This window comes from Meles meles, chromosome 3 (genome assembly GCF_922984935.1).
Source record: "Meles meles chromosome 3, mMelMel3.1 paternal haplotype, whole genome shotgun sequence".
Lineage (NCBI taxonomy): Eukaryota > Metazoa > Chordata > Mammalia > Carnivora > Mustelidae > Meles > Meles meles.
In genome coordinates this window covers 120,713,081-120,729,548 of record NC_060068.1, presented here as the reverse complement: position 1 = coordinate 120,729,548, position 16,468 = coordinate 120,713,081, and the positions used below count along the sequence as shown (strand labels likewise).

Below are 16,468 nucleotides of genomic sequence, written 5' to 3'. Positions count from 1 at the left end.
GCAGAGAGAGAGAGGAGGAAGCAGACTCCCTGTTGAGCAGAGAGCTCAATGCGGGGCTCGAGCCCAGGACCCTGGGATCATGACCTGAGCCAAAAGAGGCTTTAACCCACTGAGCTACCCAGGCGCCCCGAAAATGTTTTTCTTTATCATAAAATTTAGTCTTTAGGAATAGTAGCAACTGGCCTGTTTTTTTGAATCTGGCAAATCAACAATTTATTATCACTCAGCCAGATCTAGTAATGGGGTACAGTTCAGAATGGAGGTGCCTGTGGGTTCAGCTCACGCAATAATTAATGGAGTTCCTCTTGGTGTCTTGGGATTGTCTGGAATGCTTTTCCCACAGTTCCCATGGCCTGGATGGTAATTATACTTGACCTGTTTATGTTCCCTTGCAGTCGCCATAGGTATTTGAGTGTGGGACCTCTGGCTCAGGACTTTGTTGTTGTGCATATTGAGAATATCCTACCACGAGCCCATCTGTAGCCTTCAGTTTGGGCATTTGTAACAGTAAATGCAAACAATTAAAATAAGGTACATGATTCTTGGTTGACTAAAGTAGTGGACACATTGAAGTGTTTTATCGTAAGTTTAGTGCAGATATCAACATGTTTACTTTGAAATGCTTTTTGAAATAATGCAACAGATTTATTAGTATCAGGAGTAGTTTACACTTGTAGGATTGGGCACATAATCCTGGTTTAGTTAGCACTGTATTCTGATCAGCATTAAATATGGTGATAACCTACATTATGTGGATATTGGAGGATTGAGTAGGATAGAAGCCCAAATAATTTGAGAAACAGCTAATTAACTTACTAGTAATTAAGGACATGTTAGTGATTTAGCTTATAATAGATAATAAAAATTGAATTTTCCACTTTGGTTCACTTAAAAATGGTTCATTTAAAAAAATCACTTGGTTTACTCTTAAAAATGAGATGAAGGGTTAGGCTATGCTATATGTAAGTCTTCTAATTTTATAGCTTTATTGATTTATAATGATGTAGATTATTGTTGCTCTTAAAATACTCTGCAATAATTTTTAACTTATTTCCTCGTAAACTGTCTGCATTAAGACTGAGACATTCTGGTTTATCTGCTCCCTAGGTACAGATTCGGCCTTGGAATCTCAGTGACAGTGACTTTGTGATGGATGGTTCACAACCTCTTGACCCACGAAAAACTATATTTGTCGGTGGTGTTCCTCGACCATTACGAGCTGGTAAGAAACAAACAGAACTACCCTCTTTACCTTTTAGCATAAGAAATACCTTATAAAGGTTTTTAAGAAAAATTCTCCACAAGCCATTTGAGTTAATGTCCAAGAGCGAGAGTTCTCAAATCAAAGTTTGAATTCATGTGCTCTGCTCCCAGTTAAAAGTTGAGTGATGTTGGACAAATTATTTCCCCTAATTTTCAATTTCCTCATCAGTCAAATGGAGTAGTAAGTGTATCTGCTTCATATAGAGTTGTTCTGAGGATTAAGTGGGAAAAAGTGGTGCCAAGTGCTTTGTGTGGTGTTAGAGAGCATTGCTCTCATCATCATCTGGAAAAACTCTTCAAGACTAGATTTTATGTCAAGAATTTTAGGGTTTGTTTCCCATGGCCTCTTTTGCTTACCAGCTCCTTACTGCGCTCCGGAATAGAGTAGGGTACTCCAGCAGCAGTGTATCGTGTTTTTAAGAGTAGTATTTACAGGTGAAATTTCATCCCTAACTTAAAGTAAAATGGGGTTTATTGGTATAAGTGAGAAAAAGAACATAAAATGAACAAGAATGCAGTTTAAAATTGTAACATTTCGTGGAGAACATGATACGTTCATTATTTCAGGTTTTAACATTAAAATTGGTGAATAGCTAGACTGTAGGGAAAGGTAACAAGGATTTGATGGAAATCATTTAGAAGGACCTCCAGACAAGGTCTGTCAATCCATTTTCTAGTGTTCACATGATTGTTTATATTAAGTAATACATTATTAACTGTAAATACATCATGGCAACATGGTATAAAGCAGACAGACCAGGGTGCCAAGCCCAGCGCTATCACTTAACCATCTGTGGCTCGATTTCCCCAGGAAATTACTACCTTCTAGGGTTGTTGTGAAAATTAAAAGAGAACATATGTGAAGGTTGCTGGAGGGGAGGGGTGTGGGACGGATGGGGTGGGTGGGTGATGGACACTGGGGAGGGTGTGTGCTATGGTGAGTTCTGGGAATTGTGTAAGACTGATGAATCACAGACCTGTACCCCGGAAACAAATAATACATCATATGTTAATTAAAAAAATGTAAAAAAAGAACATAAGTGAAGCACCCAGTAGAGCCCCTGCCCTTACTTAAAAGATTAATGATTGATTTATTAATTATTATAAGGACATGAGCTGAGAATACAGATGAACTGCTTTAGATGAAACCTTTGGTGAACTAGATGGATTTTCCTAATTTCAATAACCTCTTTGCTCCTGTCGCATTTAGTGGAGCTTGCCATGATAATGGATCGTCTGTATGGAGGTGTGTGCTATGCTGGGATTGATACCGACCCTGAGTTGAAATACCCAAAAGGAGCTGGGCGAGTTGCATTCTCTAATCAACAGAGTTACATAGCTGCTATCAGTGCCCGCTTTGTTCAGCTGCAGCATGGAGAGATAGATAAACGGGTAAGTCCTAGATTATATTTTGGAGAGTTCTAGGAATGGCCCTCAGTGTGTCATTACCAAGATTGGAATGGGGGGATTTTATATGACAGTAAAATTAGCAGCTGACAGTATGCCTCTACGACCAATTAGGTGTGTGTTTTGTAATACATCTAAGGATTCCTACAAATTTTTTCTATCCCTTAGTATTTTGTGTAGCCTAACACAACACTGTATCAATTTACTCGGGGCAATTTAATCTCCTAAACTAGCACCTCTATTCATTAATTTATTCGGTTAGTCAGTCATTCAGCAAATATCATTATATCAAGTACAGACATCAATGTCATTGAGATCTCCTGACCTTTTTTTAAAAATCATGAATACCTCAATAAGCCCTATTTTTCCAGTGCACTAGGTAACAAATCACTGAATAAATTCACTTGTAGGGCTGCATATCTTTGAAACATTTCATTATAATAGTTTAAGTAGAAGAAATCATCTTTTTATTTGTAGTGTATTCTACCGCCTGAAATTAGGTAGTAATGAGCATTATTTTTAGCACTTTAAGTTCCTTTCTGTTGGTTAAGCTTCTGAATTAAAAAGCTGGAGAAAACCTCAGAGATAGTATCCTTCTCTGTTTTCTAAGGTAATGTATTTGAAACTCTGTATTCTATTATCCATCTTATTTCTTTGCATTCATAGATTTATTTCTTATCTTTGTGTTTCATGCATTCAGCAAATGTTTTAGCCCCTAGGACAAGAAGTCCCTGTCCTCAGTTTATGTTCTGATAGATATAACTGTATCCGATACCAAAACTACTCAAAGTGTGGCCGGGGTATTGACTGCCAGAAGCAAATGGTTACTAGCTTGTGGTGAGATAGGAATTTACACCAGAATGTGAATCAGCTACATTAGTAAGCATAATGTTTAGTTCAGCTGACTCTTTTTTTTTTTTTTTTCCCTCCCCATAGAAAGACCCTCTTGATGAAAGAAGCAATACATTGATTTATATTCTGGTGTCGGCTCCTTATTTCATGGGAGACTGGCACTTTCATTAGGACTGACTTGATATCAACATTCTGAGGCGTTATGCTCAAAAAAGTCTTTTTTGATTGATTGTATTGTGCTATTCTCAATTCATTATGTAGAAACTTTCAAGTCAAGAGTGGTTTACATTTATTGCTTATGTTTCATTTCATGTGTATCAGTGTAAAATATAAGATGATAGTGGATATGATAGTATATTGTGAATCTTTAAAAAGAAAGGTCTAGATTCTATTACAAACACAGAGGAAGAGGGTGAGACAAGTTGCAGTATACATTAACAAGCCCACTTGTTTTTTGGTCACACTAAAAAATACCTACATCCACGTATGCAGTGTCTTCTGCCTCGCTGCTTCATCCCAACAAAGGTGTCAGAAGTGTAAGGTTAGTCATTGGAAATGCAGACTGCATTTGTATTCCTCTGCGATCAGATCTCTGACCAGTGTTCTTTTTTTTTTTTTTTTTCCCTTTTTATTTATTTTTTCAGCGTAACAGTATTCATTCTTTTTGCACAACACCCAGTGCTCCATGCAAAACGTGCCCTCCCCATCACCCACCACCTGTTCCCCCAACCTCCCACCCCTGACCCTTCAAAACCCTCAGGTTGTTTTTCAGAGTCCATAGTCTCTTATGGTTCGCCTCCCCTCCCCAATGTCCATAGCCCCCTCCCCCTCTCCCAATCCCACCTCCCCCCAGCAACCCCCAGTTTGTTTTGTGAGATTAAGAGTCATTTATGGTTTGTCTCCCTCCCAATCCCATCTTGTTTCATTTATTCTTCTCCTATCCCCCTACCCCCCCATGTTGCTTCTCCATGTCCTCATATCAGGGAGATCATATGATAGTTGTCTTTCTCCGATTGACTTATTTCACTAAGCATGATACGCTCTAGTTCCATCCACGTCGTCGCAAATGGCAAGATTTCATTTCTTTTGATGGCTGCATAGTATTCTATTGTGTATATATACCACATCTTCTTGATCCATTCATCTGTTGATGGACATCTAGGTTCTTTCCGTAGTCTGGCTATTGTAGACATTGCTGCTATAAACATTCGGGTACACGTGCCCCTTCGGATCACTATGTTTGTATCTTTAGGGTAAATACCCAGTAGTGCAATTGCTGGGTCATAGGGTAGTTCTATTTTCAACATTTTGAGGAACCTCCATGCTGTTTTCCAGAGTGGTTGGACCAGCTTGCATTCCCACCAACAGTGGAGGAGGGTTCCCCTTTCTCCACATCCTCTCCAGCATCTGTCATTTCCTGACTTGTTCATTTTAGCCATTCTGACTGGTGTGAGGTGATATCTCATTGTGGTTTTGATTTGTATTTCCCTGATGCCGAGTGACGTGGAGCACTTTTTCATGTGTCTGTTGGCCATCTGGATGTCTTCTTTGCAGAAATGTCTGTTCATGTCCTCTGCCCATTTCTTGATTGGATTGTTTGTTCTTTGGGTGTTGAGTTTGCTAAGTTCCTTATAGATTTTGGATACTAGCCCTTTATCTGATATGTCGTTTGCAAATATCTTCTCCCATTCTGTCAGCTGTCTTTTGGTTTTGTTAACTGTTTCCTTTGCTGTGCAAAAGCTTTTGATCTTGATGAAATCCCAATAGTTCATTTTCGCCCTTGCTTCCCTTGCCTTTGCCGTTGTTCCTAGGAAGATGTTGCTGCGGCTGAGGTCGAAGAGGTTGCTGCCTGCATTCTCCTCAAGGATTTTGATGGATTCCTTTCTCACATTGAGGTCCTTCATCCATTTGGAGTCTATTTTCGTGTGTGGTGTAAGGAAGTGGTCCAATTTCATTTTTCTGCATGTGGCTGTCCAATTTTCCCAGCACCATTTATTGAAGAGGCTGTCTTTTTTCCATTGGACATTCTTTCCTGCTTTGTCGAAGATTAGTTGACCATAGAGTTGAGGGTCGATTTCTGGGCTCTCTATTCTGTTCCACTGGTCTATGTGTCTTGTTTTTGTGCCAGTACCATGCTGTCTTGATGATGACAGCTTTGTAATAGAGCTTGAAGTCCGGAATTGTGATGCCACCAACTTTGGCTTTGTTCTTCAATATTCCTTTGGCTATTCGAGGTCTTTTCTGGTTCCATATAAATTTGAGGATTATTTGTTCCATTTCTTTGAAAAAAATGGATGGTATTTTGATAGGGATTGCATTAAATGTGTAGATTGCTTTAGGTAGCATAGACATTTTCACAATATTTATTCTTCCAATCCAGGAGCATGGAACATTTTTCCATTTTTTTGTGTCTTCCTCAATTTCTTTCATGAGTACTTTATAATTTTCTGTGTATAGATTCTTAGTCTCTTTGGTTAGGTTTATTCCTAGGTATCTTATAGTTTTGGGTACAATTGTGAATGGGATTGACTCCTTAATTTCTCTTTCTTCAGTCTTGTTGTTGGTGTACAGAAATGCAACTGATTTCTGTGCATTGATTTTATATCCTGACACTTTACTGAATTCCTGGACAAGTTCTAGCAGTTTTGGAGTGGAGTCTTTTGGGTTTTCCACATATAGTATCATATCATCTGCGAAGAGTGATAGTTTGACTTCTTCTTTACCAATTTGGATGCCTTTAATTTCTTTTTGTTGTCTGATTGCTGAGGCTAGGACTTCTAATACTATGTTGAATAGCAGTGGTGATAATGGACATCCCTGCCGTGTTCCTGACCTTAATGGAAAAGCTTTCAGTTTTTCTCCATTGAGAATGATATTTGCGGTGGGTTTTTCATAGATGGCTTTGATAATATTGAGGTATGTGCCCTCTATCCCTACACTTTGAAGAGTTTTGATCAGGAAGGGATGCTGTACTTTGTCAAATGCTTTTTCAGCATCTATTGAGAGTATCATATGGTTCTTGTTCTTTCTTTTATTAATGTGTTCTATCACATTGATTGATTTGCGGATGTTGAACCAACCCTGCAGCCCTGGAATAAATCCCACTTGATCGTGGTGAATAATCCTTTTAATGTACTGTTGAATCCTATTGGCTAGTATTTTGGCGAGAATTTTTGCGTCTGTGTTCATCAAGGATATTGGTCTGTAGTTCTCTTTTTTGGTGGGATCCTTGTCTGGTTTTGGGATCAAGGTGATGCTGGCCTCATAGAATGAGTTTGGAAGTTTTCCTTCCATTTCTATTTTTTGGAACAGTTTCAGGAGAATAGGAATGAGTTCTTCTTTAAATGTTTGGTAGAATTCCCCTGGGAAGCCGTCTGGCCCTGGGCTTTTGTTTGTTTGGAGATTTTTGATGACTGTTTCAATCTCCTTACTGGTTATGGGCCTGTTCAGGTTTTCTATTTCTTCCTGGTTCAGTTGTGGTAGTTTATATGTCTCTAGGAATGCATCCATTTCTTCCAGATTGGCCAATTTGTTGGCGTAGAGTTGCTCATAGTATGTTCTTATAATTGTCTGTATTTCTTTGGTGTTAGTTGTGATCTCTCCTCTTTCATTCATGATTTTATTGATTTGGGTCCTTTCTCTTTTCTTTTTGATGAGTCTGGCCAGGGGTTTATCAATCCTATTGATTCTTTCAAAGAACCAGCTCCCAGTTTCATTGATTTTTTCTATTGTTTTTTTGGTTTCTATTTCATTGATTTCTGCTCTGATCTTTATGATTTCTCTTCTCCTGCTGGGTTTAGGGTTTCTTTCTTGTTCTTTCTCCAGCTCCTTTACGCGTAGGGTTAGGTTGTGTACTTGAGACCTTTCTTGTTTCTTGAGAAAGGCTTGTACCGCTATATGTTTTCCTCTCAGGACTGCCTTTGCTGTGTCCCACAGATTTTGAACTGTTGTGTTTTCATTATCATTTGTTTCCATGAATTTTTTCAATTCTTCTTTAATTTCCTGGTTAACCCATTCATTCTTTAGAAGGATGCTGTTTAGTCTCCATGTATTTGGGTTCTTTCCAGCTTTCGTCTTGTGATTGAGTTCTAGCTTCAGAGCATTGTGGTCTGAAAATATGCAGGGAATAATCCTAATCTTTTGATACCGGTTGAGACCTGATTTGTGACCCAGGATGTGATCTATTCTGGAGAAGGTTCCATGTGCACTAGAGAAGAATGTGTATTCTGTTGCTTTGGGATGAAATGTTCTGAATAGATCTGTGATGTCCATCTGGTCCAGTGTGTCATTTAAGGCCTTTATTTCCTTGTTGATCTTTTGCTTGGATGATCTGTCCATTTCAGTGAGGGGAGTGTTAAAGTCCCCTACTATTATTGTATTATTATTGATGTGTTTCTTTGATTTTGTTATTAATTGGTTGATATAGTTGGCTGCTCCCACGTTAGGGGCATAGATATTTAAAATTGTTAGATCTTCTTGTTGGACAGACCCTTTGAGTAGGATATAGTGTCCTTCCTCATCTCTTATTATAGTCTTTGGCTTAAAATCTAATTGATCTGATATAAGGATTGCCACCCCAGCTTTCTTCTGATGCCCATTAGCATGGTAAATTGTTTTCCACCCCCTCACTTTAAATCTGGAGGTGTCTTCGTGTCTAAAATGAGTTTCTTGTAGGCAACATACTGATGGGTTTTGTTTTTTTATCCATTCTGATACCCTGTGTCTTTTGATTGGGGCATTTAGCCCATTAACATTCAGGGTAACTATTGAGAGATATGAATTTAGTGCCATTAGTAGCCTGTAAGGTGACTGTTACTGTATATTGTCTCTGTACCTTTCTGATCTACTACTTTTAGGCTCTCTCTTTGCTTAGAGGACCCCTTTCAATATTTCCTGGAGAGCTGGTTTGGTGTTTGCAAATTCTTTCAGTTTTTGTTTGTCCTGGAAGCTTTTTATCTCTCCTTCTATTTTCAATGATAGTCTAGCTGGATAGAGTATTCTTGGCTGCATGTTTTTCTCGTTGAGTGCTCTGAATATATCATGCCAGCTCTTTCTGGCCTGCCAGGTCTCTGTGGATAAGTCTGCCGCCAATCTAATATTTTTACCATTGTATGTTACTGATTTCTTTTCTCGGGCTGCTTTCAGGATTTTCTCTTTGTCACTAAGACTTGTAAATTTTACTATTAGGTGACGGGGTGTGGACCTATTCTTGTTGACTTTGAGGGGGGTTCTCTGCATCTCCTGGATTTTAATGCTTGTTCCCTTTGCCATATTAGGGAAATTCTCTCCAATGATTCTCTCCAATAGACCTTCTGCTCCCCTCTCTGTTTCTTCTTCTGGAATCCCAATTATTCTAATGTTGTTTCGTCTTATAGTGTCACTTATCTCTCGAATTCTCCCCTCATGGTCCAGTAGCTGTTTGTCCCTCTTTTGCTCGGCTTCCTTATTCTCTGTCATTTGGTCTTCTATATCACTAATTCTTTCTTCTGCCTCATTGATCCTAGCAGTGAGAGCCTCCATTTTTGATTGCACCTCATTAATAGCTTTTTTGATTTCAACTTGGTTAGACTTTAGTTCTTTAATTTCTCCAGAAAGGGCTTTAATATCTCCAGAGAGGGTTTCTCTAATATCTTCCATGCCTTTTTCGAGCCCGGCTAGAATGTTCAGAATCGTCATTCTGAACTCTTGATCTGACATAGTACCAATGTCTGTGTTGATTAGGTCCCTAGCCTTCGGTACTGTCTCTTGTTCTTTTGTTTGTGGTGATTTTTTCCGCCTTGTCATTTTGTCCAGATAAGAGGATATGAAGGAGCAAATAAACTACTAATAGGGTGGCAAAGACCCCGGAAAAATGCGCTGTAACCAAATCAGAAGAGACCCCAAATTGTGGGGGGGGGGGGGGAAGGGGATAAAAAACAGGTTCTGAAAAAAAAAAGAAAAAAATTTAAAAAAATAAAACAAATAAAAAAATATAAAAAAGAAAGAAAAAATATATATATTTAGATGAACTAGTCAAAAAACGTTAAAAAAGAAAAGGGTAAAAGTTTTTAAAAAAATTTAGCAGAAGAAGAAAAAAGAAAAAAGAAAAAAAATTGAAAAAAGGAAAAAAAAAAATTGAAAAAAGAAAAAAAAATTGAAGTAGCCGCAAGACTAAAGAATCATGGGGAGAAAGCCATGAGTTCCGTGCTTTGCTTTCTCCTCCTCTGGAATTGCTCTGCTGTCTTAGGAATTGAATCTGCTTTCTCCTTGATAGATGAACTTCGTCCTGGCTGGATATTTTGTTGATCTTCTGGGGGAGGGGCCTGTTGTAGTGACTCTCAAGTGTCTTTGCCCGAGGCGGGATTGCACCGCCTGAACGCTTTCCGTAGAGTTCCGGAGGACGGGAATGAAAATGGCGGCCTCCCAGTCTCCGGCCCGGAGGAGCCGAGAGCCTGGGGCCCCACTCCTCAGTGCGCCCCGAGAGGACAGCACCCAATCACTCCCGTATCCCCAGCCTCTAGCCGCGCTCCGAGCTCACCCAGCCCGCGACCAGTTCAAGGTAACCCCGAGCTGAGAGTTCAGTCCTCGGCTCTGTCTTTGCAGCCGGTTTCTCCGTTCTAATACCTGCGAGCTCTCCGACACTCTGACACCCCCGATCCTTCTGTGACCTTGCGGGGCCTGGGGCCACGCTGGCCCCGCGTGGGCTTCACCCCGGTTTAGCCCCTGGAGCAATGTCCCTCAGTGGAACAGACTTTTAAAAGTCCTGATTTTGTGCTCCGTTCCTCCGCCGCTTGCCGGGAGCCGGCCCCTCCCCCCGCGGTCTATCTTCCCGTCGTTTTAGATTCACTTCTCCACCAGTCCTACCTTTCAGAAAGTGGTTGATTTTCTGTTTCTAGAGTTGCTGTTCTTCTTCTCTTCGCTCTCCCGTTAGATTTGTAGGTGTTTGCTATGTTTAGATAAGCTATCGAGCTAATCTCCTGTTACCTGATGTAGTCTCAGGCTGCTACTTCTCCGCCATCTTGACTCCTCCCCTCTGACCAGTGTTCTTGCCACTCCTTCGATGTTAGGGAATGGCCTCAGGGCCAGAAGGCTGATGCACTAGTTTCGTCTGCTCTTCCTGTCTTCATGTCACTCGTCTTCTTTAGTTCACTGCTAACCTTTGTCAGGATTCCTTGTCAAGATCTAGATGGCACCAGAGGTAGTGATGACCTGGTATAAGGGAATTTAACCATGAGTCTCTCCAAGACTAAAAATAGCCAACTCTTTTCTCACTGGTGAATTAATAGCCAGGTTATTTTTAATGCTTGAGAGACTCCAGTGACAGGTTGGCCTACTGAACACTGGAACAGACCCAGTTTTATAAATCCACCTCTGACTTTTAGATGAAAGTCAACCATTCTCACTGACAAACAACCAAGCAGGGTTTTAGATTGTGAATACTATGGCTGCATCTTGTTGTCTCAGAGTTTTGAGTTTGTGATTATAACCCAAGATGTGTACACTGTAAATAGAAACCCTGACCCAAGCTTTATTACAACTTAGAAGTTTCTGACGCAGAAGCCAGAGATCTTCCCTCTGATGTGAATATTGAAGTGCTGTTTTGTGGAACTGGGAAGCTCTTAGTTGGTTTGTTTAAATTATATTTCCACGTATGACAAAAATCCAGATCCACTAGTTAAAGTGACAGTTTGTGTCTATAAATAATCACATGTGGGTTTAATCTCATAATGTTCTAAACAGTTGGCTTCTCTTTTTTATTTCTGGTAGAATCCCACTGTCCTTTGAAAAGTGGCTATTTAATTAGACAGAAATGTAAAATGATGGGCATGAAAGCCTTGCCAGGTTCTTAGAAGATGGATTATCTTAATTTCAATAAAAGAATTATTGACTCTTGTTTTGCGGCGCCCTGGCATACGTTCACTCAGACAGTAGATGGAAATGTACACATCGTAGTCAGAGTTGCCTGGGCCATTCACTAAAAATTGTAAACTTGTTTCTTTTCTTTTTGATTGCAGGTGGAAGTTAAGCCATATGTCTTGGATGATCAGCTGTGTGATGAATGTCAGGGGGCCCGTTGTGGGGGAAAATTTGCTCCATTTTTCTGTGCTAATGTTACCTGTCTGCAGTATTACTGTGAATATTGCTGGGCTGCTATTCATTCTCGTGCTGGCAGGGAATTCCACAAGCCCCTGGTGAAGGAAGGCGGTGACCGTCCGCGACATATTTCATTCCGCTGGAACTAAAGGGTAACTACAGTGCTCATTTTCAGGCCTCAGAATAAGTGCACTCTTCTGTTAATTCTGACCCCTTCCTCAACCTCTTCACGCTGGCATGTCCTTTTGTAGCAGCCCGTAACTTAACAATAGTATAATGAAAAGAATGACCTATAATATAGGTGTTTTGTAGATTCTTGTGTCACTGAAAACAATATGTAAGAACTCCTTTTTCGTATTGCCATCATGTTGCATGGAAGTTTTGTTCTCTTGTTTTATTGGAGACCAAGAGGATCCAAACTTCCTGTAACATTTTCTTAGAGGAGAAAGAGAAATATTAAAAGAGAAATGAAACAATAGAGTATTTTGGGTTTTTAATTAAATTATTGTTAATAATATAACATATAAGAATACTTTTATTAAAATTAACCATGCACCAATAACACTATCAGTCTGTCCTGACAGTTTTTCCCCCAGAGAAGTGCTTTTGCCCTTCCCTTCCTCTCTCCCTCCCTCCCTTCCTTCCTTCCTTCTTTCCTTCCTTTCCTCTCTTTTTTCCATCCCCCTTTTTTATTCATTTAACAGCAGTGGAGGAAGTTAACAATTATTAACAGGAAAGAGCATGTTAAAGCAAACACAAATGCATGAGCAAGATTGAAGCAGCATTAGAACAAATTGTAAGGGTTTAGAGGCCGAGTAGAATTTCATGACGCCTCAGAGTTACTATCGCATCAGAAAAAAAATAGTAAAGTAGGCAGAGCTAGGTTTATTTTCTTTTCAACCATTTTTAAATCTTTAGAATGTAAAAATTGGGTAAATTTACTACTGAGGGGAGTGCACTTACTTATTTTTAAACTTCTTTATCTGGTCACAGCCCCAGGAAACCTACCAAAGCTAGAATTAACGACAACTGGTGGGAAAACTTAGCATTTCCTCTCCTGAAGAACAAATGTATAAATTTTATTTTTGATGTTATATATAAACTCTATATCCTAATTTACTAACACTCATCAGGTGTCAGCCTTTGCTCTCCATTTTGACGTTAAAAAACAAGACAAAACAGAACAGATCAGAGATACCTCAAGGATATCATTTTTGATTTTGTGTTAGAGTACAGTTGTAGCCAAAACTGGAAAACGAAAACCAATATACAAATTGGCTGCTGATTGGCTTACTTTTAGATTTAAAGTTACTTTGGGTATCCTGTAATTTAGTTGTAACATAGAAAATGAAAAAAAAAAAAAGTAGTTGCAAAGTGTTTTGCACTGTTGAACTAAGTAACTGTGTAAATCTGTGCAAAGGTACGTATGTTTATCTTACTCTTCCTATAAAATAAAATAACATTACCGTTTCAGAACTTAGCATGGGACATAGTCAGTGTTTGAAGTGCCAACTTCATCAAGTAATGCATGCTTTATTATAAATAAAATTCTAGCTTTGAAAGGCGTTATTATGTGTTGAACAGTATGCTTCAGGGGTAAACTTAAAATAGTCTCTTGAAGCCCTGGTCATGGAAGTAACTTTTATTTTAATCGACATTCTCTTATCAAATGCCCTACCCACCATTAAAAGGATTATTACCAGTGTGCAAAACGTTAAAAACAACAAAAATCAAAACCTAATGTCAATCTTGCTAGTTGTGCTACCTAACAGTACCATCTTGGATCCTTCAAAACCAAAGACTTGCCCCAGCACTACGGTGGAACCACCTGGCTGATGACCCCTACCGATTATCGTTAGGAAAAGCAGTCCTTTATTTTTAATACAGGCTTTAATGAAGTATATACCTGTTAAGTTCCAAAGGTCAAAATGGAGGCATATGCTGTCTAATGGTCAAACATAGAAAGGGAGCTGCTTTTAAAGAATTCCCTGCAAATACTGAAAGCAGTCATGCGAATGGAGGGTGCTCTTGTGTAGCTGGTCAGGGACTTTTTTTTCTTTTCTCCTGAACTACATAATTCTAATCGAAATGTTCATTTGCCTCTTTTTATTCTTTTAAATGCTTGTAGGTGGCTTGGGGTGTGCTATTGTGCTGTTCCTACTCAGTAAACAGGTGTGATGAGTTAACAAGAAATAACACTGTTTGAGAACTAGCTTTGAATAATAATTTTTCCCTTTGTACATGACCTGCTGAATTTCGGTACAGTGTTTTTGTAGCTAACTTATTTTGTCATGCACATAATGTATATTTGTTATGCACTACTTTTGTATATCTTGTTTTTCCAACAGTGAACATTTTTAGGCACACTTTTCACTGACGGGATATCTCTTTATGCAATACCTCAATTTTTCATATTGCAAAGAGTAGCTTTTTGTACTTTTATTACTGAGAGATCTTCATATACTTCATTTTTTAATATAAATAATTTTAATAAATTTTATTTTCTTATATTCTGCTTTTTATACATTTCAGTGCTCTGCATACATTTTAAATTATGAATGTTGTGCACTGGCAATGCTATTTTAGAGTCTGCAGAGAAGAGAAAGCATGTTGCTTAAACATCCTTCCCCAGCACCAGCTATTGGTGTACCTATAATTTAAGAAATAGTTTATGTAAAGTCACAAATTAATGAAAAAAATTCGCATGAAAATGACAGATAACACTGTAGTTCCTAAAAAGAAAAAAAAATTAAATGCATAAGCATAGGGTAGAAATTTAAAATAACAAAATTGTCTACAGCTTCTTACTAAGTTTTTCAAATTATTCATAACGCAGACATTCTTGGTGAATGTTTAGGCATTTTTAATATTAATAAATTGATGTTAAGTGTTTGATTCAGAGATGTCTGCTCTTTTAATTATATATAAAGAGAAAAAAATAGCCTGCCGTGGGACAGGTGTGTAATGTTAGTATGCATGACTAATGTAAGAAATTGTTATTCTACTAATATTTACTTGTGATTGTGTGACAAGCGTGTTTACAGATTATTTGGTTACACTTCAATTTACAGGGCATAAACAATTATTATCTATTACTCTGAACTTTATTGATTACATGTCCTTCAGATTACATGGGATTGTAGTTGGGAGTTACCATGTAACTCAAAACATAATTAACATGTAATTAGTTTACAGACTTTAGAGTATCACTGCAATTTACCAAGCATGTAGTTCTAGCGCACTAGCATGGCACCAGCCATGTACTTACAATGTAGTTACAGAGTAATTACATGGTTATTTTTGCAATGTAAAATAAAGTGTTTCTGATTATTTTCTATGTAAAGGAACCCTCTCCCTTCCCCTTCTGGTCCCAACGCTTTGGTATAATATATATACTTCTCCATACACAGACCTCTGCAGAATGCAAAATAAAACTTGCAGTGAATGAATTTAGCATTTTATGAGAGTGCTGTTGGAAAGACTTGATAATTCACCCCTTTTGTTTTGAAGAGTTGAATCTTCTGTTAAAAGGTGATTTAAAACTTGAATGTGATGAATTGTGGCAAGTTAACTTCAAGTTATGTGCAATACTTATTTCAAACTTTTGAAAGATCTTTGCAGTGTAATTCTTTGTTTTTAATTGCAGACATTTAAAAATGTCATTTTCTACTGTTAAGAGTATCCTCTTTCTTGCTGGTGTTTCTAAAGAAAAGAATCAGAAATCAATCTTTCTACTAATGTAAATTTGAGATTATTTTTAAAAATGGAATAAAAGAGGTTTTGGTCATTTGCTTTATTTTATTATCTTATTTTAAAGCTACTGTGATTGATAGCATTGTAAGAATTGGGACAATATTGTATTCAACTGTTTTATTTTTTATATTTTTAAAATTTAAAGTATAATTAGTTTTTATAATTTTCATCAGATTTTTGTTATATTTTTTGGAAGTGAAACTTTTAGCAAGTGGGTGTCTAGTTTTTACTAATCCCTAATGTTTTTTTCCCCAGTGTATTGCTCATATTATCAGAAGGAAAAGTTATTTAAGTATGTCAGTTAATTGTACTACTTGGCTGAATTTCCATATAGTTTTTACTGTGTATGGGGAGGTTGTAGTATTTATTATAGCATTTTAAATAAGGGTAATTCATTTTTTATTAAAGTCATTTTCACGTTAAGTTCCTATTTTTGTATGTTCTACTCTTAAGTTATATAACACAGTTCCTTTTTTAAAAGAGTTCATTTGTTGAAGTGCTAGTGGAAAATTAATGTTATTAAATAGTTTGCAAATGACTATTTATACCAGTATGCATATAATTTTTAAATATTTGTAATGTGAGATGTTGAATGAATAAAACTTTTAACTCAGCTTTCTTTTAATATACTTCTTTATTGTGAACATAAGGAGATTATGCTTCCATGATTAGGAATGTATCATTTAAAAAGTACTAGGTGTATACTCTTGGGCCAAGGCAGAACGAACTGATATGAAAAGATGTCCAGTCACATAAGTACTAGTGGCAAGTGTGTGTTGCTTACGTAAGTTTGGAAATATCGGTGGGTTGTTATCTTTGATCTGCACTATTCGGTCACATGCTGCCCTGCAGAATTTTTTTTTTTTTTTTTTTTTTTGGTAGCCTTCAGTGCATGCGTGTGAGGCCTCAGTCAGGATCTAAGCTAAAGGCCAAGTCACCTGCTTAAGGCCAGATGTCCAGTAAAAGTAAGGGAACATGCGTCTTCATAGAGAAGGTTACTATCTGGAGGTTTAGTTTGTGGTCTTTGCTAATGAAGAGCCTTGATTTTGGGCCATCATATAAGAGGATCATAGTTAGCAAGCCTTGACTTTCAACCCATTGACTTTCAGTGCTTGACTGA

At 38.0% G+C, this 16,468-nt stretch overlaps 1 protein-coding gene across 4 annotated transcripts in view; it reads left to right on the top strand.

Moving 5' to 3' along the window:
* CPEB4 (cytoplasmic polyadenylation element binding protein 4) overlaps positions 1-15,962 on the top strand; it is a 70,812-nt gene extending 54,850 nt beyond the window's left edge. For all 4 annotated transcript variants that reach the window (XM_045999280.1, XM_045999284.1, XM_045999282.1 and 1 more), the window contains 3 exons: positions 1,108-1,222; positions 2,474-2,655; positions 11,517-15,962. In XM_045999280.1, coding sequence (XP_045855236.1) covers positions 1,108-1,222; positions 2,474-2,655; positions 11,517-11,744 — 525 coding nt within the window. In that variant the 3' untranslated portion in view covers positions 11,745-15,962. The remainder of the gene's footprint in view (positions 1-1,107; positions 1,223-2,473; positions 2,656-11,516) is intronic.
* The last annotated feature ends 506 nt before the right edge of the window (positions 15,963-16,468 follow it).